This window comes from Plectropomus leopardus, chromosome 13 (genome assembly GCF_008729295.1).
Source record: "Plectropomus leopardus isolate mb chromosome 13, YSFRI_Pleo_2.0, whole genome shotgun sequence".
Taxonomy (NCBI): Eukaryota; Metazoa; Chordata; class Actinopteri; order Perciformes; family Serranidae; genus Plectropomus; species Plectropomus leopardus.
Window position 1 is genome coordinate 31970198 of NC_056475.1, and position 26782 is coordinate 31996979.

General features: G+C 40.2%; 1 protein-coding gene across 2 annotated transcripts in view; it reads left to right on the top strand.

Annotated features, from left to right (window-relative positions):
* hlcs (holocarboxylase synthetase (biotin-(proprionyl-CoA-carboxylase (ATP-hydrolysing)) ligase)) overlaps positions 1–26782 on the top strand; it is a 47566-nt gene that overhangs the window by 15037 nt on the left and 5747 nt on the right. For both annotated transcript variants that reach the window (XM_042499079.1, XM_042499080.1), the window contains one exon: positions 6203–6483. In XM_042499079.1, coding sequence (XP_042355013.1) covers positions 6203–6483 — 281 coding nt within the window. The remainder of the gene's footprint in view (positions 1–6202; positions 6484–26782) is intronic.

The following is a 26782-nucleotide window of genomic DNA, read 5'->3' on the forward strand; positions in this document are numbered from 1 at the left end:
AACATTATTAGCCCCTTATCCAACTCTGCCTAATCATGAATTATCTCAGATTTGTGCAAAATTGCAGCTATGAAATTATCAGGGCACAGTTATTCCCACATCCTCAATTAATCCCCTCATCCCCCCAACATTCACAAATATGTGCAAAATAAAAATTAGATATGTACAATGCTGTACAATCCCAAATCCTGAACCCTTGAGCACACTACACAAATGTTTGCTGGTTTGCTGTGACAGTATCCATTGTTTAATCAATGGACATGAAAAGGTTTGAAACTTGGTGCATGTTATATTAGTTATTTTGGAAGAGTATTTCACTGATTTATGACTACAAAAGAAAAGGATGTTTTCCCTAATGACTGAGAAACTGAGATATATGGTGTGTACACAAATACTGTACATTTATCATTCTGCACGAGGACAGTCCAACTGAAACAATAACACACAAAACATTTTCTCAAAAATGCATTGTTACAGTGCATTAGCAGGATGCACTGTCATGCCCAGCTGGCCTAAGATATACACTACATGCTTGCAGTAGTAAAACCACTAGATGGAGTAAGAGCTCCAGGCTGCTAAAAGCTCGAATCAGTGATCTGCGTTATTCCTTAAAAGCAGCTTCCTTCCACTGGCTGTTGTCTGTACAGTAATGTGTCCTGTTTGGGCACAGAGCCCAGGCCTCAATTAAAAAAAACAAAATACTGTTACATTTATGTTTGAAGGGGGCGCACAAAAGACGGTAGAGCGGGCGCCCTATGTGTCATGTACATATCATCCTTTTCCCTCTCCCTCTCACACTAAAAGCTGTCCTATTAAAACAAAGGCAAAAAGCCAAAAATAATTTTCAAAAATGCAATATGGGTAATACTAGCAGTAACATTGTAGTTGCATTTTTTTCTTTTCATTGTTGAATATTTGAATTGCTGTGTGACCTTTGACCCTGCTGCCCAAGCCACATCCCCCCAGTTCCCAACAAAAAGCAGGCTGATTGAAATTTGGGGCTGCAGAATTGTTTCCAGATTGTTGTGTGGGTTGAGGAGGAGAGCTGGTAGCTGTGTACCTCAACCTGTCTGCAGCTCTGAGAGGACTCCCATGCATTGCTTCCAGTAGCTTTTACTCGGTCCTGAAGTTGCCATGTTTCTGTTGTCTGTTGACTTTTTGGTTTTGAGTGTTCTTTTGTATGAGAGTGGAGATTTGCATCAGTGCTTGTTTGCATCGCTCACTCTGAGCAGGTTTGAAGTGCTTCTCCTTACTAATAAGGATTTTACAGATTCCTTTCCATTTATTCATAAATAAAAAAAGTGATTTATAAAAAGTACAATTCTCACCAGGTCTTTGAAATCAGTATCAAATCAAGTATTTTGAGCCCAGAGATCTCTGAAAATCTCTGCTGCTTTTGACTTATATAATTCGTAACTTGATGTCTGTGGGTTTTGGACTGTTGTCAGATTTAGGGGGATTTAGTAACATCTAGTGGTGAGGATTGCAAATTTTACCCAGCTGAAACTGGTTAGAATTCCTTAGCGCACTCGCTAAATTTCATCTGTAGTCCTAAGGCAGGTACCATAAAAAAACAGCTACACAGACATCTCATAGAACATTCCACAGGACATCACACAAATTGTTCACAGACAATACATCACAAATGGACACATTACATTAAAACAGTGTTCATTGTTCAGGGGGTTTTTACAGGGAGCTGAATTATCCACAGAGGTCTCCTCCTCTCCAAGAGAAACGGACCAGGCGATTAAAATCAGTAAAAACACTGATTAAAGTGGTTTCATGTAACAAATCATGTTTCTCCGATGCTGTTCAGCATGTCGAAGATTGGCTGCTAGCCTAGCTCCTGCTAAAGTGAGTTCACCTTTTGTCTCTGATAGCTTACGATCCACATGTACAGAAGTTTTGATACTGGGAACCAGATAAAGCTCTCCAAAACAAAAAGGACCAAACAACATTAAAGAATTAGTGTTTTCTAATGCTCTCATTGCTGAGGGGCTGCTGACTGCGGTGACTGATGCAAAATGCAAAAGTCTCTATCCAGAGCCAGTGTTTGGTTTGTCTGTTCTGGGCTACTGTAGAAACATGGCGGTGTAGAGGAGGACCTGCTTCCTGTGTATATATAAACAGCTCTTTCTAATGGAGTGTTCACACTGAAGGCAATGCAAGTGTTTCCGTCTTACTGTTTTCATGTTACCTTCTTGGTTCACTCTGCTTCATGGCACAGAGCCTCTGTGTTTACATCCAGCTTTCTGTTGTGTTTCACTGCAAACCATGTTAGCCATTAGCTGGCTCTCTTAGCCAACGTAAGCACAACCATGGCTACTGAGGGCGAATTTTCAAAGTTGCAAAATGCTCCAATAATACTCAAGCAACTATATAGTAGCAAGTAACACTACGCAAAATGTTTTTATCAGGTTTGGTGTGAACACAGCATAAGGTAACAAAAACACAACATTTCTTATTTTCAGGTGATTATACACTTAAGAAAACAAACGTATTATATTTGGTTTCTGACAATATATCGGCCTAAGGCCTACACACTGAAGCTTTAAAGTGGTGCAGGGCCGGGGTAACATCATGCCACCACCACAGCTGTAAGCTGAACCACTTTGCCGTAGTGGGTCTGGTAGCAGGACTCTTTGCAGGTGATGAAAACTATAATGCATTCAGTGTGCTGGTGATGAGAGCGGCTGACTTCCATCACTGCTCAGTGGGTGTTCCTGTTCTCTGCCATGAGGTGGTAAAGCACCATTTCCCTCTGTCTGGAAATAAAGTGGGCTGTTGAGTTGAATAGAATCAGGACTGGAATGGATTAGCCAAAGCCCTTTGTTATTTTTACTATTATAGGATTCATTCAGAAGGCTCATGCAGAGGCTTTTTGTGTGTCAAAGCTTGTTGGAGTAGATAAATGTTATTCTCTTAAGTTACAGTTAGCAGTAGACAGTAAAATGTGCTAAAAGCTGGGAGCATAAAACGGTAAAAACACAATCAGCAGCAGCACGCAGTAAAGCAGCACTGGGTCTATGTGAAAAGAAAGTAGAATGCTTGTACCAGGTCTTGACTAAATGACACTACTATGCCTGTGAAGTGTTTTCATGAACTAAAACTAGAAAACAGTGTTCATGGTTTCTTGGACTAAGACAAGTCTGAAATATTGAGTTTATGTCAAGTAAAGATTGACCAAAACTAAGGAGGATGAAGTTGATTAAATTCATTGGTGGACAAAGTGCACAACTCTATTAGTTGAAGTAAAGCAAGTCCTGGGCAGATATTACTCCAATACAAGTGGAAGTTTCTGAGTCATTATATTTCTTTAGTGAGTGTATTGGAGATTTCTTTTAAAAAACACAAGTATCCAATATTCTTTTTTTCTCTTCTGAGTTTTAGTGCATTATTTTATATTGTAACAGTAGGACCTGTAGAATGAAAAGCCCCCCCCACAGACACAGACACACACACAGACACGCACACAACAGAGTTTCATAATGTAGTGAGTCAAAAGTACAAAGTTTGTCTTTTAAATGTATTGGAAAACTGAACCTAAGTACAATATTTAAGTAAATGTACTGTGTTACTGTTCACCACTGACTAAATGTGACTGAAATCCCTACAGACTTTAAAAGAATAGATGTGATACATCATGAGCACCAAACATGAGGAGATAAACTGTATAACTGGAAACATACTCTGGGTTTGTCACATTGTTAAGAGATATCAACTTTCAAATCCCATAAGAAGTGGGATTTCCACTCGACACAACACTCAGACTTACAGAGATGTTTGACTCTGGGACTAGTCTGACATGCTCAGCCAGTCCTGTGACAGGCTTTGGTTAGACGTGTGTCTCATCTGAAATGCGTGTATGATCCATCTGTGAAATGTATCAGACTCTGTGCAAATCATATCCTGTTCTGTCTGGTGAGGATGACTTCATGTTAATGTCAAAGCCAATTAAATGAAATCAACTTGTATGTGAAGTCACATTATTACATCATATACATACAATTACAGACAGTGAGAGAATCAAGTCAAATCTAATAACAAAATAATACATTTCACCATAAAGGGACAGAGTAAACATGGAGACATGTTTTTGCATGTGTCAGGAGAGAAACCTGATTAACAGGAAGTGAGTGGAGCACAGCAGACTGGGACTGCTGCCTAATTACACCATGTCATTGATTAGTCACACACTCACTAATTAACTCATTCAGCACATTTATTTCAAATGGAAAATCCATCAAATACATTGCAATTCTTCTTGAACATTGGATTGTGAATATAAAAAAACTTGGAATGACAGATGGTGGCTGATATGAAAACCTAGTTAAATATGTGTCTGTGCTTGCTGCAGTTTGAGAAGATACAGGTTTGTTTGGCTGAGTAATGCCAATAATAGTAATGCCCTTCACATTACTGTACACCGAATGCTGAGCTGGTGTAAGCAAACAGATCCTTCTTTAATTTTATGCAGACAACAGAAACAACATTTTGCTTTGTCTATAAACATGAAAGAATGAGTCTGTTGACTCTGTGTTTCTGCTTGTCAACAGATGCCATGTGAAACCACAAACCGAAAGAATTATATGTGTACCCAAAGCTTGACATATCATATTTCTCCATGTTGTCCAAGTACTATTAAAGAGAAACTAAACCCCCAAACCACTGTTCACTTTAAAAAAAACAATACATATTGGTAATTAGTAGTGTTGTTGATTGATTTAGGTCCACATCTTGACTTTTGAGAGCAAAGAAATTGAACATATATCGTACATATTGTGTAATAAATATTTGTAGTGAATGGTTTAAATTGGGCTACTGCAATTGAATGTTGCTATTGGCTGATCTTGTGGCAGCGTTTCATCACCAACCAGTCTCCCACGTACAGCTGGTGACTGCACTCCTTTTGTCCAGGGTTGCCTCTCCAATCTCATGCAGGTGAATATTTGTTTCATATCAAGTTTGTTTACAGTCATTGAAGCCAGCTTTGATTTATGAACATTTATGTTAAATTCAACTTGAAGAGACAGGTGTATAACTGTATAGTTTTAAAGCAGATTGATGTTTCATATAGTCTTTAACTTTAGACCAGTGAAGTCCATACATGATTCTGACAAAGTTATGGGTAATTTGGCTCAACGGTTTCTGAGCAGCTCAAAAATGAGATTTTGAGAAAACTGAAAAAATCTGACATTTTTAGTGAACAGCAAAGACGCAAATTAACTGATTAATAAAAATTGTGAAAGAATTTTGACTCCAAAGGCCTGTGTCCACATAGAAAATGAAAGCAGTGGCAGGGTGCTGGGGAGAGCTTCATCCTATTGTGTCATAAGAGAGCGCCTTTTCAAATGACCTGCTGTGCTTAGGTTTCAGGTTTCTTAGGTTGCTTAGACAGCAACATTTTGACAGTGGTATAAGCAAGAGAGTTAATGCAACACTACATTAACAGAGGGCTGACTACACACTAAACAACAAGCTTACAACGGTGCAGTGATGAAAGCTCAACACTCACCAGCTACATTCAGTGTTTGCCAGTGATGACATCACAAGGACCTTTCTAAAAAGTTCTGAGATTTGGAGCTTAAAGTGCTTGAAACGGCTGCACTAAACAGCTGGAGCGCTCCTGAACAAAGATGCCGGGTTTCCCACACATTCGTTCATTTGTGACGGGCCGCAACAAACAGAACATCTGCTGCCACAAATAGATTTTTGGAGCTGGACTGTTCATTAGGAGCTACTGGAATATATATACAGTTTGGTTATTTATAGTGCACTTGGGGTGCAGCAGAACATCAGGTGCATTGAAAGCGAAACTTAACCGTTCACTGTGCTGGGTGTAAAACATTGTTTCCACTTACAAACAGCTGCTTCTGTATTCTGCTCCAGTGTGTGATTATACACTGCAGCACAGCGTCCTGCAATCAAAAGAGGCATGACGGGTGTGAAGTTTACCACACCAACATCAGCGACCCCCTCACACACACTGTCAGTATTCTGTGGGAAATGCTGCACTTTTATGTAAATTTTAATACAAAAGCAATTCCAAAATTTCTTAAGAGGCTGTCAGGTGGTGTATCCAGTAAGAATATCTGAGTGTGGAAATGGCTGTAGACTTGGTGTCTATAAAGAAACGGCCACAATCTTTTATATCAAAGAAATAATCCATGGTGTTGTTGTCCCTTTCTCGTCCTCACAGGAGGCCAAGGCCAGCTTCCTCAACTGGCTGCAGACTCGTGCAGATCAAAGTGGCCTCCTCACACTGTCCAAGGCCTCCCTCAGAATGGTGTCCTGCTCTGAGCTCCAGGATGGTACTCTGCTGCCTGAAGGCTCTCTGGCCCTGGTCACCAATGCTTCAGAGTCCCAGAGCTGGGCGCACTTCAGTATGGAGACCTACAGCAAGAACCTGAACACCAGCCTGCTGGGGCGCACCGTGCTGTACGCTGAGGTCGTCACGTCCACCATGGACCTGCTGCAAGGGTAACACATGTTCCTCTGAGCCTGCTTAATGTCTGACATGTTCACTGATGCTGGCTGCAGTGTGCTTTCACACACAAACATGTTGCTTTGTGACCAAAAAGACGTGCTGCAGTGTGCACAGGCAGCTGCAAACTCACACAGCACCTGCCACCTCTCTGCAGCAAGTCAAATAAACCAGTTCAGCTTACTTGTATTAGTTATACTCGATGGGTTAGAGCCCCAGAAATCCAGATGATATATTTGCATCTTGTGAGCACAAGAAAGCAAATCACATCTTAGCCATGTTGTTTGGGCAAGACCAGCTCACAGTTTTTCAGTGGCTCACATTCATAGGGTGATTATGACCTAACTGGATTTTTGTGTTTGAAATGTATAACTGTTAGCTGTAATTGTTGCATTGGTTGTCATCAGGGAGGGTCAACAGGGATAATAATTCAGGCGGGGAATCTAGTGTCTGCCTCCACTGAGCTCTCGCAAAAGACCAAGAACTGTTGCTGTTTTTTTTGAAGGATTGTTTCTGTTTACTGGTTATGTCAGGAACATATCTTTTAGTCTAATTTCTATACCAAAACAGATTAAAAATACATCCAAAATAGTTGGCAAGTGTCTTCAGCTTCAGAGGCAGAGAGGTAAAAATCAGGCGGTGTGGCTGACGGTCTACAGGTCTGAAGCTTGTTTTGAGATGGTTAACTGTGGTGGTTGCATTGGCTCCTCTGCTGCCGATTGCTCTGCTCCCTGTTGGTGTGCATTGGTTAGGTACACATGACATGAATGCATAGAGAAATAGGAGCGAGTGAATCATTGTCATTTAGAAATGAAATTACTTAGATTTATAAGTCAAGATTATGATGTTTTGTAGCCCTAAAAAAACTATCACCAGCACCTCAGCCATTACCACCAGACAGATAAATGAGGAGTGGCACTAAAACACACTTAAAATCCATCAATCAACCCATGCAGTAAATGTAGAATATGCACAGCATTGATGTTTGACATTAAAGGCTGTGACCTCGACAATACTAATTCCCTCTTGGAGAAGGTTGACTTGGAGCATACAGGTGGATGCTGGGGTGGTGGAGCTTTTTAATCGATATATCAACAGCAGCAGTGATGGTGGCAGCTGTATTAGCAAACAACAGTGTAGGTGTTGTGAGGGTGTGTGTGTGTGTGCGTGTGTGTGTGTGTGTGTGTGTGTGTGTGTGTGTGTGTGTGTGTGTGTGTGGTGAAGGTGCCAATGTTCACCTGAGCTGTATGGCAGCAGGCTGCAGCTAAAGCAGAGCACTACACCAGCACCTTCACCACACCCTCGTCATTAAAAAGGTGTGTTGGATATACAGTATGTTGAATGAGAAGACAGACAGTGCTCACCCACTAATGGAATAATGCAAGCACTGTAACACCTGCCAATATAATAACAGCCCACAAACGTAATAAACCACAATGTAATACATATCTGCAGTTTTTAATGTAATAATTCCACAAACGTAATAAATTAAGATAATAATATAATTTACTTACACACCTGCCAATGGGTTTGAGTCAGTTCATAAGAAAATATCAGGGGTTTGGGCAGAGCGGGTTGAAAAAGTAAATAAACAAACAACAATGACCACAAAGATCATTTTTCATTTTCATATAACATCTGTGGGAAGTTATTGCAATTTAGAAAAGTAAAGATTTTCACCTTCCCACAATCATAACAAATCCCTGCAAATGTAATAGTTGTAAAATTTGCAGGAAATTATGTACTGCAACTGCTATTATGTTATGATATGATATTATGTTTTTGGGATTATTATATTAAAAGCTGCAGATTTGTATTACGTTACGTATGTGGGCTGGTGTTACGTTGGTGGGTGTTACAAGCACCTCTTTTGCAAGAGATAAAAATAAAGTTGACACCAGCCCAGTGAAGGAAAGAAATGATAAATCCATACAGCAGAATATCCTACAATAAATCTAGCATTTTTCATGTATTTGTGTGTGTGTGTGTGTGTGTGTGTGTGTGTGTGTGTGTGTGTGTGTGCGCGCGCGTGTGTGCGCGCGCGCATGCACACACTGGGGTTGGAGGGTAGACAGGCTGGAACTAATTTAGAGCCTAAGTGACCTCACTGCTGCAAAGGCAAGTTGCACCTAATAGACTTCTTTGTCTGCGTCCACACGTGAGTAAAAGTGGCTGTTGAGCGGGTCGATCGGGCAGCAGGTGGGAGCAATTAAAACTGTCATAAAGTTTGAAAAATGGATTGTGGAGCAGGACTGGGCTGATTGGAACAGACAGTGTTGTCATTAAGGTTATACAGAAACTAATGCAGGGTGAATGAGCAGGCCATAGAACCCCAAACCTGTTGCTACAGTTTGATTTCACTGCTAATGTTTGAGTTTCCAGATGTCCCTATGGAGCAGCCTTGATTAATGTTATTATTAAGGAATGTCTGTTTTATTTCTGCAAGCATTTGTGTTTATTAAGTATTCAGTATGATATGGAGTTTTTTCTGAGAAAGTCGACATTTTTGGTGGAACTGAATGTTTTAAATGGTTTGAGAGGACTGGCAGTGGGAGTTGATGGAGAGAGCTGCAGTGAGTTTCTGATGAGTGTCCACTGATGCTTTGCTATCACACCATGTGGTGGTAAGCCGTTTGTGTTGTTTGTGTATCAGTGTGGCTACACTAACCACATTCTATCAAAGAAATGTTTTTGTTGGACAATACTCACTGCAATGAGGGCCATAATGTACCAGTTCGACAGTTCAACTTAATTTTAAGTCTAAGTCACTTGAATTGATTCAAGCTTGAACATGGAGAATACAGAACCTGCATCTTTCTGAATTTGACCAATACTAGGGACCAACATCAGAATATGTCAGTCTATGCTGTAGGGCTGCTCAGTTATGGCAAAAATAATAATCCTGATTATTTTGAATGATATTGAGATTTCGGCTTTGAGAACATCATGCATTTATTGAACATTACCTGGTGGTGTTTGTTTTTTAGCACTGGATGTCTTTTCACTTTAAATATAATTGAACTGAAAAACAGTGAAATAATTGAGAATAAATAAAAGTGAAATGTATTTTAGATATATTTAAAACAAAAATATACACTATGTATAAAATAATTAATACAATGATTATAACCAACTGTGTTGCAATGCACTGCCACAACTTACTGCAGACTACGAAACGTACAGTATATTACATATGGAAATGTTATTCAACAAGATAACTTATAAAAACAGTAGGCACATAGTCCCAAACACCCTCACCAGGCACCCCAAGATCTGCCTCCAGTAAATTGTGAAACATTTTCAGCCAGAAACAGCACTCTGTTTACATGATGGGCTTCAGAGATGAGCACAGGCAGGTAGCAGACAATATTTCCACCTATATCAGGGAGCCTCTCTGAAGAGTCACTTATGGCGACAATACAAAGATATTCCTTTGCCAGGTTTTAAGGGCCTATGTGTTTGCCCTGCTGTGAAAAGGTCAATTTTGACTTTTTTTTTTTTTTTTTTTAAAAATAGTCTCTTGCAAGTCCCCAGTCATTTTGGATGTGCAGTCTAACTTCTCAGCAGCAGCTTTTGGACCGCTTTTAAGAGTTGCAGAGATACTCTGTTTAGGCTGGTCAGCAGTGAAAAGTCAGGACTGGAAGATGTAAAAGTGTGATACTTTGATTATGTCTGTCCCAGCTTGAGACACAATAGGTCTTTACAATGTTTCTCATTTGTCATACAAATATTTATAATGAGTTCTGTAATGTACTGTATATATGTAATCCTTATAATTCGGTTTAAAATTATGATTTTATCTGCCAAAAATTTGAAAGAAATTGGTGTTCAACCAACCTGGAAGAGTCCCGTTTAGTCTGTCTGGATAGTCTTAAAATGTATAAGAAGGCCCTCTACCATGCCAGAGCAAACTATTGCTCATCATTAATTGAGGAAAATATAAACAATCCCAGGTTTCTTTTCAGCACTGTAGCCAGGCTGACTCAGAGTCACAGCTCCACAGAGCCTTGTGTTCCTTCGGCCCAAAGCAGTGATGACTTTATGAGTTTCTTTAACAATAAAATTATAACTATTCGAGATAAAATCCATTACCTCTTGCCCTTAACTGACCTGACCCTGGACACAGGTAGCTTGGATATGGCAGCAAGGCCTGGAATTTATTTGGACTGTTTTTCCCCCATTGACCTTCGCCGACTGTCTACCTTGATTTCTGCATCTACGCCATCAACATGCCTGTTAGACCCCATCCCAACTAGGCTACATACGAAAGCGTTTCCCTTATTAGACAATTCTTATTAGATGTAATCAATGTGTCTTTATTAATGGGTGATGTAGCACAGTCTTTTAAAGTAACTGTCATTAAACCTCTTCTAAAGAAGCCCACTCTCGATCCTGAGATTTTAGCTAACTATAGACCGATATCTAATCTACCTTTTATTTCTAAAATCCTTGAGAAAGTGGTTGCTCATCAACTCTGTGACTTTCTCCAAGATAATAGTTTATTCGAGGACTTTCAGTCAGGCTTCAGAGTTCATCATAGTACAGAGACGGTACTAGCAAAAATGAATAACCACTTATTGATTGCTTCTGATACAGGTCTGGTCTCTGTTTTAATCCTTTTAGATCTCAGTGCCACATTTGACATCATTGACCATCAAATCTTACTGCACAGACTGGAACAGTTAATTGGCCTTAAAGGAACAGCACTAACCTGATTTAAATCTTACTTATCAGATCCTTCCCAATTTGTTTACATCAATGATCAATCCTCCGTGCATACTAATGTCTGCTTCGGAGTGCCACAGGGTTCTGTGCTTGGACCAATTCTTTTTACTTTATATATGCTTCTTTTAGGCAACATTATTAGAAAACACTCTATAAATGTCCATTGTTATGCTGACGATATACAAATATATCTATCTATGAAACCAGATGAAACTGATCAGCTATCTAGACTTCAAATATGTCTTAAGGATGTAAAAGTCCAGATGAGCCGTAATTTCTTGATGTTGAATTCTGACAAAACTGAAGTTATTGTTCTTGGCCCCAAACACCTCAGCAACTCTCTTTCTAACGATGTAATTTCTCTAGACGGCATTACTTTGGACTCTAGCACAACTGTAAGGAACCTCAGAGTTTTATTTGATCAAGATTTATCTTTTGCCTCCCATATAAAACAAACTTCAAAGACTGCTTTCTTTCACTTGCGTAACATCGCAAAAATTAGACATATCCTATCCCAAACAGATGCTGAAAAATTTGTACATGCATTTGTCACCTCTAGGCTGGATTACTGTAACTCCCTATTATGTGGTTGCCCCAACAAATCTCTTCGGTCTCTCCAAATGGTGCAGAACGCTGCTGCACGTGTTCTAATGGGGACCAAGAAAAGTGTTCATATTTCTCCTGTTTTAGCTTCTTTGCACTGGCTCCCTGTAAAATCCAGGATTGAATTTAAAATCCTCCTCCTTACTTACAAAGCTCTAAATGGTGAGGCCCCATCCTATCTGTCACAGCTAGTTCCTTATCATAGTTCCTTACCAACCCTCAGGATCACTGCACTCTGAAAATGCAGTATTACTTGTGGTTCCCAAAGTTTCCAAATGCAGGATAGGAACCAGAGCCCTCAGCTACCATGCTCCTCTCTTATGGAGCCTTCTTCCAGTTTCGGTCAGGGAGGCAGACACTGTCTCCACTTTTAAGGGTAGACTTAAGACCTTCCTCTTTGATAAAGTTTATAACTAGAGCTGGCTCAGATTGCCTGGACCAGCCCATAGGTAGGTTGACATAAGTTTAATCTGCCGGGGGACTTTCTATGATCACTAAGGTCCTTTTCCTTCTCTTACTACTGCCACTTGAAAATCGCGCATGTCTGTTTACTGCATTACGTTTACTGCTTTGCCTAGCCTTGTATCTGTGACAGCCGTTTGATAGCTTAGCTTAGCCTCAGTAGTTTAGCTTAGCCTTGCTTCCGTGATAGCCATGTGGGACTGTCACTCCCTGGGGCTCACGATTATGGAGCCTGGGTCTGGTGAACTGCACTACACTAATCCCGTTGCCTCTCCGAAGCATTCCTGCTCCCTTGTTTCCTAGTTTTCCCAGATCCTGGCCGCAACCTTGGCTGTGCCTGATCATGGTGATAGCTGTGCTGGCGCTGTGACCCTACCTTTGGTTGTGCCTGGACACACATGTGGTACCTGAAGATCAGCACAGCAGCAGTTTTATACCTCTGCACTGGCGTTAGCTGAGGCCAGAGGCATTATGTTTTCAGTTGTCTGTCCGCCACATTCTTGAGAATGTGATATCTCAAGAACGCCTCAAGGAAATTTCTTTAAATTTGACACAAACGTTTATTTGGACTCAAGGATGAACTGAGTAGTCTTTGGTGGTCCAAGGTGAAGGTCAGTATCATTCTTGTGAATGCAATATCTAAACACCTTGAGGATGTCTTGAAATTTGGCACAAATGTTAAAGTACACTCACAGTTTGGCTGATTAGATTTTGGTGGTCACACGTCAAGGTCACTGTCTCATTTTTATGAATGCAATATCTGCAGATAGACTTGAGGGAGAATGAACTGATTAGAATCTGGTGACGTGTTTTTGGCCATAACTCAAGAACCTGGGGTGTCCACCTTAAAACTGTGTTGACTGCAGAGATCTTCTGTGCTGCCGCAGGGAGGGTGTGTGAGAAGCATCCATGTTTTCACAGACATGGATGTAAAGTGTAAGTGCAACTTGACTGGTGCGCAGAGGCAAACAAATGTGGCGGTAATTCTACTTCTCATCTGTATTTAATAAAAGTCTTTTAATTTACCAAAATGTAGTAATGGATGTAACAGACTTTCTCTGTTAATCTGAGCATTATGAAAAGATGATATGAAGACTGAAGTTAGTAGTAACTGGGGATGATAATGAATTGATAATTAAATGATCAAATCGTTATAACTGTTAATAATTCGATTGAACTATTTAATAGATCAATTGATAGGCAATGCAGTGCCGTCAGAATACAGGCAATGTGTTGCTGTGAGTTTTGGTCTAGAAAAAAATTGGCATTGTTTGGTATTAGCAAAGTTTTTATGTTTGTTTATAAAATTACGATTAATTGATTAATAGATCATTAATTTTACCAATAATTGATTAAGGAAAGTGCATACAATTTGCAACCCTAGTAGTAACTGAATTGACTTAAAATACCAGTGAATTGCTGCATTGTGGTTGTTTGTGGTTTAGATGCATGGCACACAGCTACAGTGAAGTTGGAATTCAGCTTTATGACAGTTCCCTTAGCAGATGCCTTATGACTGTGGTGAATTGGTAAAATATGCCAATATGCTTCTTTTTTGTGTGACTATAACTAGTTGAATTCATCTGCAGTTTGCAGGTCAAAATTAGAACTAAACACAAAATCAGAAATGCAAGTGATAAAATATGGACAACAAACCACTACATAAGGCAGTATAGCAAGAAACGTATCTTATATAAAATAGATGTGTTAAAGACAAGGTCATTTGTGTACAAAATCAGTCAAATGCAGAGTCAGTGGTTGCAGAGGTGGGAAACCCTTTGCCTATTCCAAAGAATAGGCCAAAGACCCATATGTTGGATTGCTGATATAGCAGGCATAAATACCCATACCCACTGAGAGTAGCGTTAGTAGAGATTGACACTGCACATAGCATAAAACATACCTTTATTGCTGTTCAAATTCCTGAGCAGGTTAATGGAATAGTTTCTCATTTGAAAAATAGAGTTGTGTTGTTAATTAAGAGCAAATAGTCAAAGAGGCGATGAATTTTCGATGAGTCAGTTATTAGAGTCTTGTAGTGACAGTGACTGTGGCTTTTCTTTCTTGGATGATAAATAAAGGATTGAGAGGGCCTAATAGCCAGAGTGGGAATTGGTTTGAAGGCGAAGCACCCGGAGGTCAGCACTGCCTGAAATTGAGGAGCTGATGAAAACACAGATTCAGCCACTTGAGTGTGGGGGCCTGAAGCTGAGGCTCAATGGCTGGCAGACTGTGTGTTTGTTCAGGGTATTAATGCTTTGTTTGGCAGGGAGGGGCTAATAATAGCCAGATCTCAGACACAGGATAGTGTTCCCACAAGGTCACACCAAACTGGAATCTCAATGCTTCTTCGTGAGCAGTCCCACAGTCAGCAGTCAGTCCTGTAAGCACACTGATGTCCCTGTCACATGGACCAGTTACAGCGTCAGTACAGGGTGTACAGTGCAGTGAGAGGCTTTCAGTGTGAAAGGTTTTATATGGATTATCAAAGGAATAGTTTTGTAACAGTTATTTGATCTCTAGTGAAAAGGTAGAGTAGGGGGTTAATACCACCTGTCCATTTCATACAAGGCTAGCTTAGCTTAGCTAAGAATAGCCTAAAGACTTGAAGCAGAAAGCCTGGCTTTGTCCAAAGCTCACTAAATAACATGATCCATTTTGTGTGTTTTATCTGTGCAAGTACTTAAAAAAAGCAACACATTGATGTACTATAAAGAGGTATGTGTCAGACTATTTCTTGGCTCTGAGTCGTGGTTCACTGTGTCTCCGCTGGATGACATTTCGAGGAAATATGCTGAGCAGGCAACCTATTACTTTAAGCTACTTTTAAAATAATTTTCTAAGCTACTTATTTATTCAGTTATACTGATAATGGTCATGTTTTACTGTACTTGTGATCTCAGTGATGAACTTTGATGTTACTGACTGAGTGGAGCAGTTTGGAGGAAAGGTATTGAAAACTGAGAGGGCTTAGTGTTAAACACCCAAGAAAAATGTCCTTATTGTCTCATTCTCAAATGTTAAATTACAGACGGATGTCAGTCAAGCTGGGTATCAAACTTCAGTAATTTTTGGTACCACATAAAATGTGTTTGTTGCACCAAGTGTCAAAAACTGTTGGCTAATTAAGGCTACGATCAAATGCCTGCTCAGATTAATCAATACCAGTGACGTAAAAAGAATAACATCGGTCATCTTTGGAGCTGCCCCATGAAAGTCTGAGATTTGCATCATCACTTGGAGACCTCTCGGTTGACTGAGATTGCTTCAAGTCAAGCAGTCATTAGGTTTTGTTTTGTTTTTTTCTTATTGCTTATTGCTGCTGTGCAGTGTGCTTCTTGAGACATATTGGTTGCAGATTTTGCTTTGACTTTCATGCCACTCTTTGGCACAGTAACATTAAAGCGGCTGACAGTTAAATTTAGACTTAATTTAATGCTGAGCCAATTTTACTAGCTGGTTAAGGCCATGTGTTTTGACAAATATAGGCAGGTCTCAGTTAGAATCAGTGTCCGAGGGTTTCTGGTTCTTGTATATATATTGAATGCATTACAGAGTGCAACTTCGTGGAAGTTAGCATCGCTCTGGTTCCCTTGTCAAAAAGCCTTTGGGATTTTTCCTTTGCATATTGTAGTTTTGAAGAAAATAAACTCTATCTGAGGCAAACAAAGGTTTATGATACTTACATTTTTTGTTCAGCACAATAATGTACGCAAAGGAACACCACTTTTATGATTTTTGAAACCTCAATGCAATTGCCAAAAGTAAAAAGCTAATGTTAGGCCATCAACAAACTACACCAAGGTCAGATGACCCAATGTCACCACGACGACGAGGCTGTAAAGCCGTGTTCGGTGTGATGACGCTCTGTAGTCTCATTTAGCCACTTGTTAGCAACCACCTTTTTTAAGACACATAAAATCTATAAATTTCATGGTGATGTATGACGTCATGACTGACGTATTTTATGCTGTAGAACAAAATGTGAATGAGAATTGGTCAATCAGACAGTTTGGCCGCTGACATATTTTTAAGATTGCATTAATTAGCCAGAAAAGATAATGTCTGACGTTCCTTTGTTAATATTGTCTCTGTAACGCTACATGCTGCCCCGAAGTAACTTCTGGTGTTATTTAGATCTACACAGCATCATGTTGAATATGTCCTTCTATCACATGGCTTCTTAAAAGGCTGTATTGCCTGATGCCCGGAAACTATCTAATAAACACTACAGCACCCAGCTAAACAGCACCAGCATCGCCATGTCTCTTTTTGTCAAGCTTGTCCAACCTAGCAACAGTAACTAAGGGGGGAGGGACTTTGGACCAGTCAATTGATTTATCAAGTAATAGTTTCAGCCCTCTGTGTGTGTGTGTGTGTGTGTGTGTGTGTGTGTGTGTGTGTGTGTGTGTGTGTGTGTGAGTGAGTGAGTGAGTGAGATCAACAAACTGTTGGTGTTTAGTCAAGTTTAGTTAACAGTGTGAAAGTGTTTATTTGTGAAAAGCTGGGAGAAGAGACTGTAGGGTTTTGGGACACCACTTGGCTGCTCCAGAGAGCATAATGATTCTTTTCCTGCTCTGCTGAACTTGATCCCTGTGCCTGGAGCAACACACTTCCTACTTGTTGACTTTTTCTCGTAAGAGCTTCAGGCTCAGGCATAAAAACCCAAGGGCCCACTTTTACTTTTGTACTCCCCCTCTTTATTTTCGCCTGATGCATAAAGGAAGAGAAGCTTTGCTGGATGTAAATGTAATTCTGATTCTTTTCCCTTCAACTTGTGGTCGTACAAATTCTGTTTTCCATGCTGTCTGTACATTTGGAACGTGATTTTTTTTGGCATTAACCTAGATTCTTTAAACAGTCACAGTGTCACAGCTGCTGTGACAGAGAGTCCCATGAACAGAATACAGTAATTGCAGTGTAACACCTGTATGCTCTGAAAGGATGTATACTGAACATCTGAAAGAAAAACAACAGATTCTACTTCTTAAAAGCTCTTCCAGTTGTTGGGTGAAAACCTGGCAATCACTGTTTGTTTGGACAAGCAATCCAATGTCCAAACTGACACTGTGTGGGATTAGAGTCCTGTTTCCTGTGAAAACTCCAAACTATAACACATGCATGGGATTTGGTGCAGAGAAAATGAATTCCTCAAAACTGTGGCAATAGGTTCAACCATAAAAATCAAATTGGCCCATTTGACCTTGCATGCTCCACCTGCAATTATAAAAGATTGTAAGCAGATGCCTAAACGTCTCCATTTCTTATTCTGGGGAACATATGGTGCAGTGTTTGACTTGAACTTTTATGTTCAGTGGAAGGTATGCTATACTCTGGAGCCCTGTGATGGTGAAGGGCCCACAGTGAGCAGGTTTTCATTTCAGCCTCAACAGGACTGCACCAACCTGTCAGCAAGCACTTCAATGTGTTCAAGTCCAAAGACTACAGTCAGTATGAGGAGGAAAACCAGAATCTGGTTGGATTGGTTTGGCGAGTTGAAATTCTAACCAACAACATGATAACAACTTCATTTTACTAGATGATAAAAAAAAACCTTTTAACCTTGATATTGTTTTTGGAGGTTTAGCCATTGTTTTCATCAGTAATAATAACATTGTCATCTATAGTAGGGCTGTACCGGACTCAGAATTATGTCAGTTGAATCAGATTTGGAAGGTCAATACAAATACTTGACAATTCTGGGTTTTTCTATAAAAGTGTAATTGTAGCATTCATGATATAAAGTAAACAAGCTAAAAGCGCTAACAACAGATCTCAAATGTGCTACTCTTTTAGATACTAGATATAAAACAAAAGCCAGAGACTGTGTTGTATTAAGTTGCTGTGGGCTGTAAATTTAGAGAGAGGATAATGTTACCTTATAGCCTTACGCCGAATTTACACTGGATGCGGAAGCAGTGCATGTCGACAACCTTGCCAAACCTTGTTATGGCTCCATAACACGCCTACGGATTGTAAATAATGACGGCTAGTGTGGTGGCTGCAATAGAAATAAAGCTGCTAATGTTTTGAACATCCATCACCATGCTTCTTGGAATGTTATCGGCAGAGAAGTCGCAGAACATCACTCAATAGAAATGCAGTCATCTCGCAATTGTGTTTTATTGAAATGTCGAAAATATCTCAACATTTCTAAGTTTTTAATCTGAAATGGAAACCCACCAACTGAAACACATCTAGCATGTGTTTCAACAGCGTGGCTTTGTAGTAAAAGAGAGCAGGTACCAAACTGACCTGCCTGCAGTCCAGACCCGTGTCTCACTGAACATGTGTAGGACATTGAGATGCACAAAATACAGCAACAGAGACTCTGAAATGTTGAGCAACTAGAGTCATATATGAAGCAAGAATAGGAAATAATTTTACTGGTAATCTTCAGCATTATTGTCCTCATTTCCCAAACGCATACTTAGTGTTGCTAACAAAAAAGGTACCGCAATAGTAAACATGCCAGTGTACCAACATTTTTGGAACCTGTGGCAGGCATCAAATTCAGAAAGGGTGTATATTGACAAAAAAACAAAGTTTGATCAGTTTGAACATTAAATACTTTGGCTTTGGACAGTATTCAAAACCTCAAAATAGAATTACAAATTATTGCATTCTGTTTTTATTTTTGTTTCACACAATGTTCCGATTCCAATTGGAGTTGTATAAAAATTAATTGTAGAATTGGTCCTCTGTGTGAAAGTGGACATTTGAAGGTGTGCAGTCAGTCTGCTGGATGGTTGTGTGTTGCTGCTCAGAGCCTCTAGCAGACCATACAGGCCTGGTCCAGACAGGCAGTCAGCAAAGCAAGGTCATTCATTGGTGCCTCAGCTGCCCTGTGGTAATGGAGCAGCCCCCTCTCATTGATCACTTCCAATAGTGCTATTTGGAAATGATAATTTCTGCTGTCCCTCAGTAAACAGGATTAGCTCAATTAATCACATTTACAGATTAGTTTGTCCTCTACTATTGATCATCCCTTTGATGCTGCTGAATGATCAATGCAAACACGCTTATGCACGGCAAATCCTGTTTCAAAAATGAGCATGGATGGCAGAAATAATCTTTTAATCTAAAATATTTTAATCTGGGAAGTGAGAGGGTTTTGGGGGGGAATGCTTTGGGCGATAAATGGCTTTTAGAAAAATTATATCTTAACCGACCACATCAAATCCACCCATTTAATTAGTTAGATTATTTATTTTTTAGGAAATGTCATGGTAGAATATGTTTGATTTAATCTTTAGTGGATTAGTATCTTTACATCTGTCAGTAAATACAACTGGCCTTTATTTCCAAAGCGACAGGTGCTGTTGGAAAATATCTTTATTTGGTCTGTTTGAGGAGATCCAACAGACTGATGCTTTAGTCTGCGTAAAGCTTTGGTGTCATCTGCCTGCCGTGTTGCTATGTGTGAGAAACAAGGTGATATGCTTGTAGCTTCCGATCACAGGTCCTCCTCCTCCTCCGCCTTTCTTCTCTCCCAGATGACTCGGCTGGCGGGCGTTTATCCTCCTGACCTGCTGTATCTTGAAGGATGACCCCTGTGGCTTAGCTGACCCCTAAAACAAAGAGTCCTGAGCAGGGATTTAGAGGCCCATGCTCTTCCTCTTGGGACAATGCCTCCTCTCTCTATCTGTCAAATATGCTACTTTGTATGTCTTTGTTGTGGCCTTGTTGGAATGAGTAGATAACAATGGTCAGAGAGTGATCTGAGGAGATGAAATGGATCTTAGCAGTGAGAGTAAAACTACTGAGGATCTGCATTTTCTCTCTTTTGGGTGGCTTCTTTGTCATATAACCTGCCTTTTTCTACTAATGCACAGCTGCACACTTGCACACTGCACACGAGTAGTTACTTGTTGATGATGATCATTATCATTATATATCATCATTATTTAGTTGGTTCAACAAAATATTTGAAAAGGTCACCTTGGACTCTATGGTGGGCATTTTTCATGATTTTGTGACATCTTAAGGACCGACCAATCCATTAATGAAAATAACTATTTGACTTAAGATAAAAAAAATCTTTGACAATCTCATGACTCTGATGAACAGAGAAAAGAGAGAAAATGTATGCAGCTTTTCTGTTGAAACAGGTAACTGCGGTCATTTGACAGCAGCTTTCTGTCTTCTGTCAGTGTTGATCACTGGCTAGATACTATCAGGAAAACACACGCTGTCTGCCTGCTGTCTCTCGTCTGTCTCCTGTGTGTGTCTCACTCATTCGAGTCACAATGTTTATCTGAATGCACACATTGACTGGCTGAGTAACATCACATGAGATGATTTAGTGCATGCAGTGGGTCTGTGAGTTTCCTGGTCACCAAGGGGCCATTTACATAGCAACAGTTCTTGCATGAAACATGAAACTTTTGTTGCAGTTTGGCCTTTCTTTCACATGACAAAGGCATTTTGAAAATTTCAAACGGGGTCCAAGAGTGTAATCTTTTGAATCTTTTGATCTTTTGCCATGTAAACTGGTAATGTGCAGATTCTGTGAGAACAGTGATGTCATGGCTGTACTTCGTGCAGGCGTGTGGTCTTCTTCTGTGGTGTGTCTTTACAAAGTTACACCACAAACTACTAGCCTTGCATGCATACTACAGCATTTTCGGTTGTTTTTGCAAATCCATGTACACGAGAATTGTTTTCACAGTGTTATAAACCTTTATTTAATCAGGTAAGTCCCATTGAGATCGAGAACTCATTTTCAAGGGAGACCTCAGTACACAGAAAAAAAACATAAAACTAACAATTAAAATGCACAATATTGGTATAAGAACACAGATTTTGTTAAATTATGCAATGGAAAGATGGTTCTGTGTTTGATGGGGCCGTTCTGGTCTAAATGTGGTCTAATCCAGAGCTACAAATTCAAAATTTGATAGTTATTTTTTGGTTATAGGTCAGAGTTAGGAGAGAATGGTTCCAGAGCCCAGAGATGCAGAGAGATGGCAGGTTAACTAGGCCATATCGCCCTCTGAATAGACGGGCCATGGTTTTCAGGAGGATACATCCACTTTTGCTTTGGGTCTTTTCATGGGACAAGAAATCTCTGGGTTTCTTCGGATTTTTTTCTCCTAGCTTTTGAGGCGTATTTGCGTTTTAGGATGATAATTAAGGAGTGATTTCATTTGACTCCAAAAAGACATCATTAGTGAACAGAACAGAACACTTGAAGCCCCTGGCTTGACTGGGTGTCGGTAACTGCTCCTCCGGTGGGTGTACACATGCAGTGTGTGTCGATCTTCTTCTTTCACCTCTCATTTGCTTTTTTTTTTCCTTTCTTTGAATAGCAGCTTATCGTAATCACTTTGCATGACTTCGTGGACATGAATGAGGATTTTAGTGAAACATTGAAGCTTATATCTGAGCTTGTGGTGGCCCATGTAGCAGTCAGTGAATGTGCTTTCTAAATGAGATTAACTCTCTGGCAGAATGCTCCCAGAGTTGCAGCCCTGAACTGGCCTATATAGAGATGTCTTGAGACACAGAAGCACAGCACTCCTCCTCCTCCTTTATTGATAACCAGCCATGAGTGTGTAAGAGCATTAAAGTGTTCAGGCACAAAATGTGTATGATTTGTTCCTGATCTTATAATTGAATTCCAGAAATGAATTTGAGCTTCTCTGCATCTTGAGATGGATATATTGGCGGGGGACTGTCTTTAATAGTAGGAGGGTTTACATTAAACCTCAAATTGTGCAAATTGAAACTGCGAATACAAAATCCCTCCAATGGACATACACGTCAGTTTCGAGAGAAAAAAAACCCTCTTATTTATTGCAAAAAAGTTTTTACCTTCATGTGATGTGGTAAGTCATTCAAAAAAGCCATTTTTTGCAAAACTGCAATGGAAACACTTTTTTCTCTTTTATAGGTCACATGATGCTACGGCTGTGCGCTTGTTGGTAGGAACTGGCTCCCTCGGGCATGATGCGATTGGAAATAACGACCACTGGTGTGGTGGCTGCAATAGAAATAAAGCTGCTAATGTTTTGAACATCCATTGCCATAGTTGCTGGGATGTTATCGGCAGAAGTCACAGAATATAACTCGGTTGAAACTCAGTCATCTCACAATTGTGTTTTATTGACATTTCAGAAATATCGCTTAAGTATGTGAAGTATGTTCTGTTATGAAAACTCGCCTATTGTTAACAACACACAGTCCATGAGCTTTCAGTCAACTGTGTCAACTTCTTTCACACGGAGCTTCACCCGCATGATGGTCACCTGCATGTCATGCCTCCCTTGTACTGCTCTATTAATATTTGTATCTTGTCTGTAAAATCTGCTTTTCTGTTTCTCTGATCCTCCATAATAATGTTGCTGCAAATGATAAAATATTTGCAAGACATAGAGAACCCCAGTGATGAGTCCTAAAACCTGGAAATCTGTTAGCATTTCAGCTCCTCTGGTTCCCTCGTCTCTAAGTCAGTAGCTTTGTTGAATGGCTTTCTGGTTAGATGACTGAAATAAGGTTTGTGGTTAACAAAAGCTGAATGGACTTTAACATTTTGCCCAACTCAATACAATACGTCCTAGGTCTGTGTACTTGGTGGCCAACAGATTTTCGTTTTGAAAAGAGAAAATCAAAAGCGGGAAATGAGCTGTTTCCCCTACTACCATTTAGAAACAGGAAGACAAAACAATGGAAATGATCCCTTATATGTATTTTGTTTTGATAATAAAAATTGAAAATAAAAAAAAAAAAAGACTTGTTATTCTAATTTTCTTTGATGTGCTAAAAATGGAAATTGGGAATTTAAAGATGCACGTGGAAAACTTGACTCTGATATTTAAGTTGCTCATATGAACTGGCTTCTACCCAACGGTTCCTCTCTGCTACACTCCTGGCTTATGTGAGAAACTTTTGGCGTGACGAGAGCGGCCACACCTCCAGACTCACTGTAGCAGATGAATTCAGCCAGAGCTAACTTGCTAACCCAGCGAGGGCTGTCACAGTGAGCTGCTGGCCAGCAGCAGCACTGGGTCTGACTGGGAGTTGAGGTTTTTGCTGGCTGTATTGACAGCTTTACAGCCTTGCTGTGATGGCGACACGACCTTGTGTAGTTATAGCATTAAGCATTTTACTTCTGGCGGTTACATTGAGATGTTTGTTTGCCACAGAGCTTATTTTCTGCAATTATCCAAAATCTAATGGAAGAATCCCAGAGGCTGTTTAAAGACAGAACCAGAGTGATGTTAGCTTCTGGGTCAGCCTACAGAAAAATGCATACCAGAGGCACACACTATCAGTTGGGGTAGGCTCCAGCCCCCTGCCACCCTTAACAGGTTACAGATAGAGAATGAATGTATGAATTGTTTAATTCATACCACACAAGCACGAAGGGAGACATCAGCTAACTACAATCAGTAATATGAAGCATCTTTCTGAGCTGTCACCTATTTTTCAAAAGCTTCCATATACTGGAGGTCCTGATTGATGAAAAAGCTTAAAGCACTGCTAGGATCTGCACACACCTGTGTCCCCACTCACAGCACACCGTACTGCTGTATCAGAAGAGGTGGTCAGCAGTGGACTCTCTTGTCTTTTTGGGTCCAGCTATTCTTACTTAGAGCTCATTTATGAAGTTCGAGGACTCCAGAGAGACAGCTGGGCCCCTGGTCCTGGTCTCCATGGGGGTTGATTGTTGGCAGAGACCTGTCAGTCACGGAGCAGGCTGGTTCTCCTGTGGTCCTGCCAAACAGCAGCATCCCCCAGTTACAACCTCAGCAGGGAATAAGCACCTCCTAACCAGCCTCACCCCCAGCAGGTCATGCTCCAGCTAATAAGGCAGACATTAACAATTCACTCAGTCAGTGGCGGAGAGTTCACCTTCCTCCCACCTGTGTGTCTTTACCAAGTCATATTGACATTTTGGGTTAGTTGGATGTTCTCATATGAAGATTTGCACTCCAACATAATTCAGTGACATAAAAAATACATTTATCCTTGTTTCATGTCTTTCACAGTTCTTCTCATTAGTAAAAAGCTATTAATATTCTGTTTGCAAGAAGACTTCCTTTCAGCTGAGGCTAAAAGACGGCGGGTTTCTGACAGCACAAACCCAAGGTTTTGTTTTTAAAATCTTTTTTTTTCATCAGTGAGCACATGTTGGCAGTTACTTGGCTGCAGAGGCGCTATACAAAACGTCCACTGTAATCAGCTTCACTTAAGTGAACAAATTCCTGATTTTTTTTTACATCCCCCACATGTTTTTCTTTGCCTTCAGCTACACATGTCTGGCTGACATATTTGCATAGATTAAGGGATTTGCAAATTGTGTTGCTATGAAATAAGCACTCCACAAGTGAACTTAAAGGATGTGTTCACATTTTTTTAAAACAATAGTCAGGTTCCCGTATCACCATTGAAACAGATTTAGCTTGCTGTAATATTTTCTCCTGTTCACACAGTTCATTAACAGATCCCCTCCTAATGAGTTTCAGCAGTCCGAGTTTATCAAGTCACGTGGCTGTCCTCCAAGTTTCTAGGGCCGAGTACATAAACCTTTGTGCTAAGTGTGATGCTTCTGTATCATCAGTGTACATACAGCAGCCAGTAGTTCTTGTTTTGCAGAGACAGACGAGATGCACACCCAACAATCTAAGTGGACTCTATATTGAGTTGTTTTTGAAAATTTTGTTTCAGTCAGGTAGCGTAAAAGCTGCTAACAGCACTTTCTGGCCCAAACAGCTGACCGATGATAAATAAGAAATGTCGTGCCATAGGCGAAGACTGTGTGACGGCGGTAAAGCGCTGAAAATAATCAAAATACAGCGTCCACTTAGAGTGATAATTATGTTTTAGGTAGGCCTTTTTTTAAAATGGCTAAAACATGTTTTAATATCAACTCTTGTGGGGTGCGCCCCCAGTCTTTTTTGCAAACTTGGAGCATACTGACTGCGAGCTGCTGTATGTAATCCGCTGACTATACATAAGTATTTCATAAAACCCAGCTTCAAAAACCCCAAACTATCCATTTAAGTAAACTATGACTATAAAGTAAAAGGGTGTTTGCAGCCTCTGGCAGCAGCTGTAGACTGAGAAACAATAATTTAATTCACTGGGCCGACTGCTGGCAACTTTTGAGGTAGAAAGTTTACTTGTAATGTTACTCACTGCATGAGATGACGACGTGAATCCTTAGACACACCTTTAATTTTAATTGGACAACTTTGACCATTTTATCTGTTTTTATCGTCGCTCTTGGATTAACGTACACTTTTCGTAATGAGTGGATCTTTAAGCGTTTAAAAAATGTATATATATTGCGGCTGAATTATGCAAACCGCATTTATTCTTATCCTCACTCAGAGTAAAAAACTGGTCGAGTGTCTTTCTAGCAGCACTAAGCCCCTGATTTTGCCTTAGAAGGAATTAGTCCCATAGAGAGAGACTCTCACTGCAGCCTGCTCTTTTTTGTTCCAAAAATGTGGCTGTGCATCCGCATTCTGTGGATGATAAAAGGGGTGCAGACTTCACTCCATATCACCTGTGAAAGAGGAAATACAGCGAGTGCTGCTGGACGGAGCAGTAAGTGACAGCAACCTTTCCCCACACGTAAAAGTACTATCCGTGGCGAAAACACTACACAGATCCTGTGTAACATTAGCCTCAGATCAGTTGTTTTTAATACTTTAGAATGATTGCATGGAATGAGGGCTGCAGATTTTGTCTCTCATCTCTTTCATCATCAGGTCATTAGGACAGTACAGACACCTGACTTTTGTTATGAGACAGATGAGAAAAATTGTGAATTTATCCGGTCCTCTGCTTTTCATGACCAATCGTTCTAATCATCTGTGCTTAACTGCCCCAAGGCTTATAAACTCATTGCACATTGAGTCTGCAGTCCAAAGTGAACAGCCTGCCACATCCAAGCTCAAGCTCCCTCAGCTCTAGATTGAGCTATCCATCTATCTCTTTTAATAAACACTTCTTAGAGAAGTCTGTTACAAAGCTCTATGTGGCCAGAGTTGGGGCACCCTCATGCTTTAAGCTGATTTTCCACTGACCAACTTTGCATCACAAAAGCAGAAAGGCCCTGCTTGCTTGCTTTGGCAGCTTCACAATCTTTGTTCACTAGCCAACAGAGGGCAGGTGCCTTGGGTCACTGGATCAGCTTTAATTGCATTTGGAGATGAGAGAATGTGCAAACATTTTCTCTTTAGTTTGTGGTGTAACACAGCCCCCAGCTCTCAAATGAGCATTGATGAAATGCTGACAGACGCACTGTGTTAATAATGACAAGCTCACAGGATGATCATGGCAACACAACTGCACCTTAAACTTTAACTGCATTCATGTTATCAAGAAACTTCATTAGATGTGAGAGTGAAGGTTTTACTGAGTGGCCATCTTCACTGGCTAAAGTTTACAGCTGCAGCTGACAAATTTAGTCATCTAAAAAAATATTCTATGAGATGGCAAACAGTCAAGTGTTAACTTGCAAATACCCTCTTTGGGATGAGGACAGGGGTT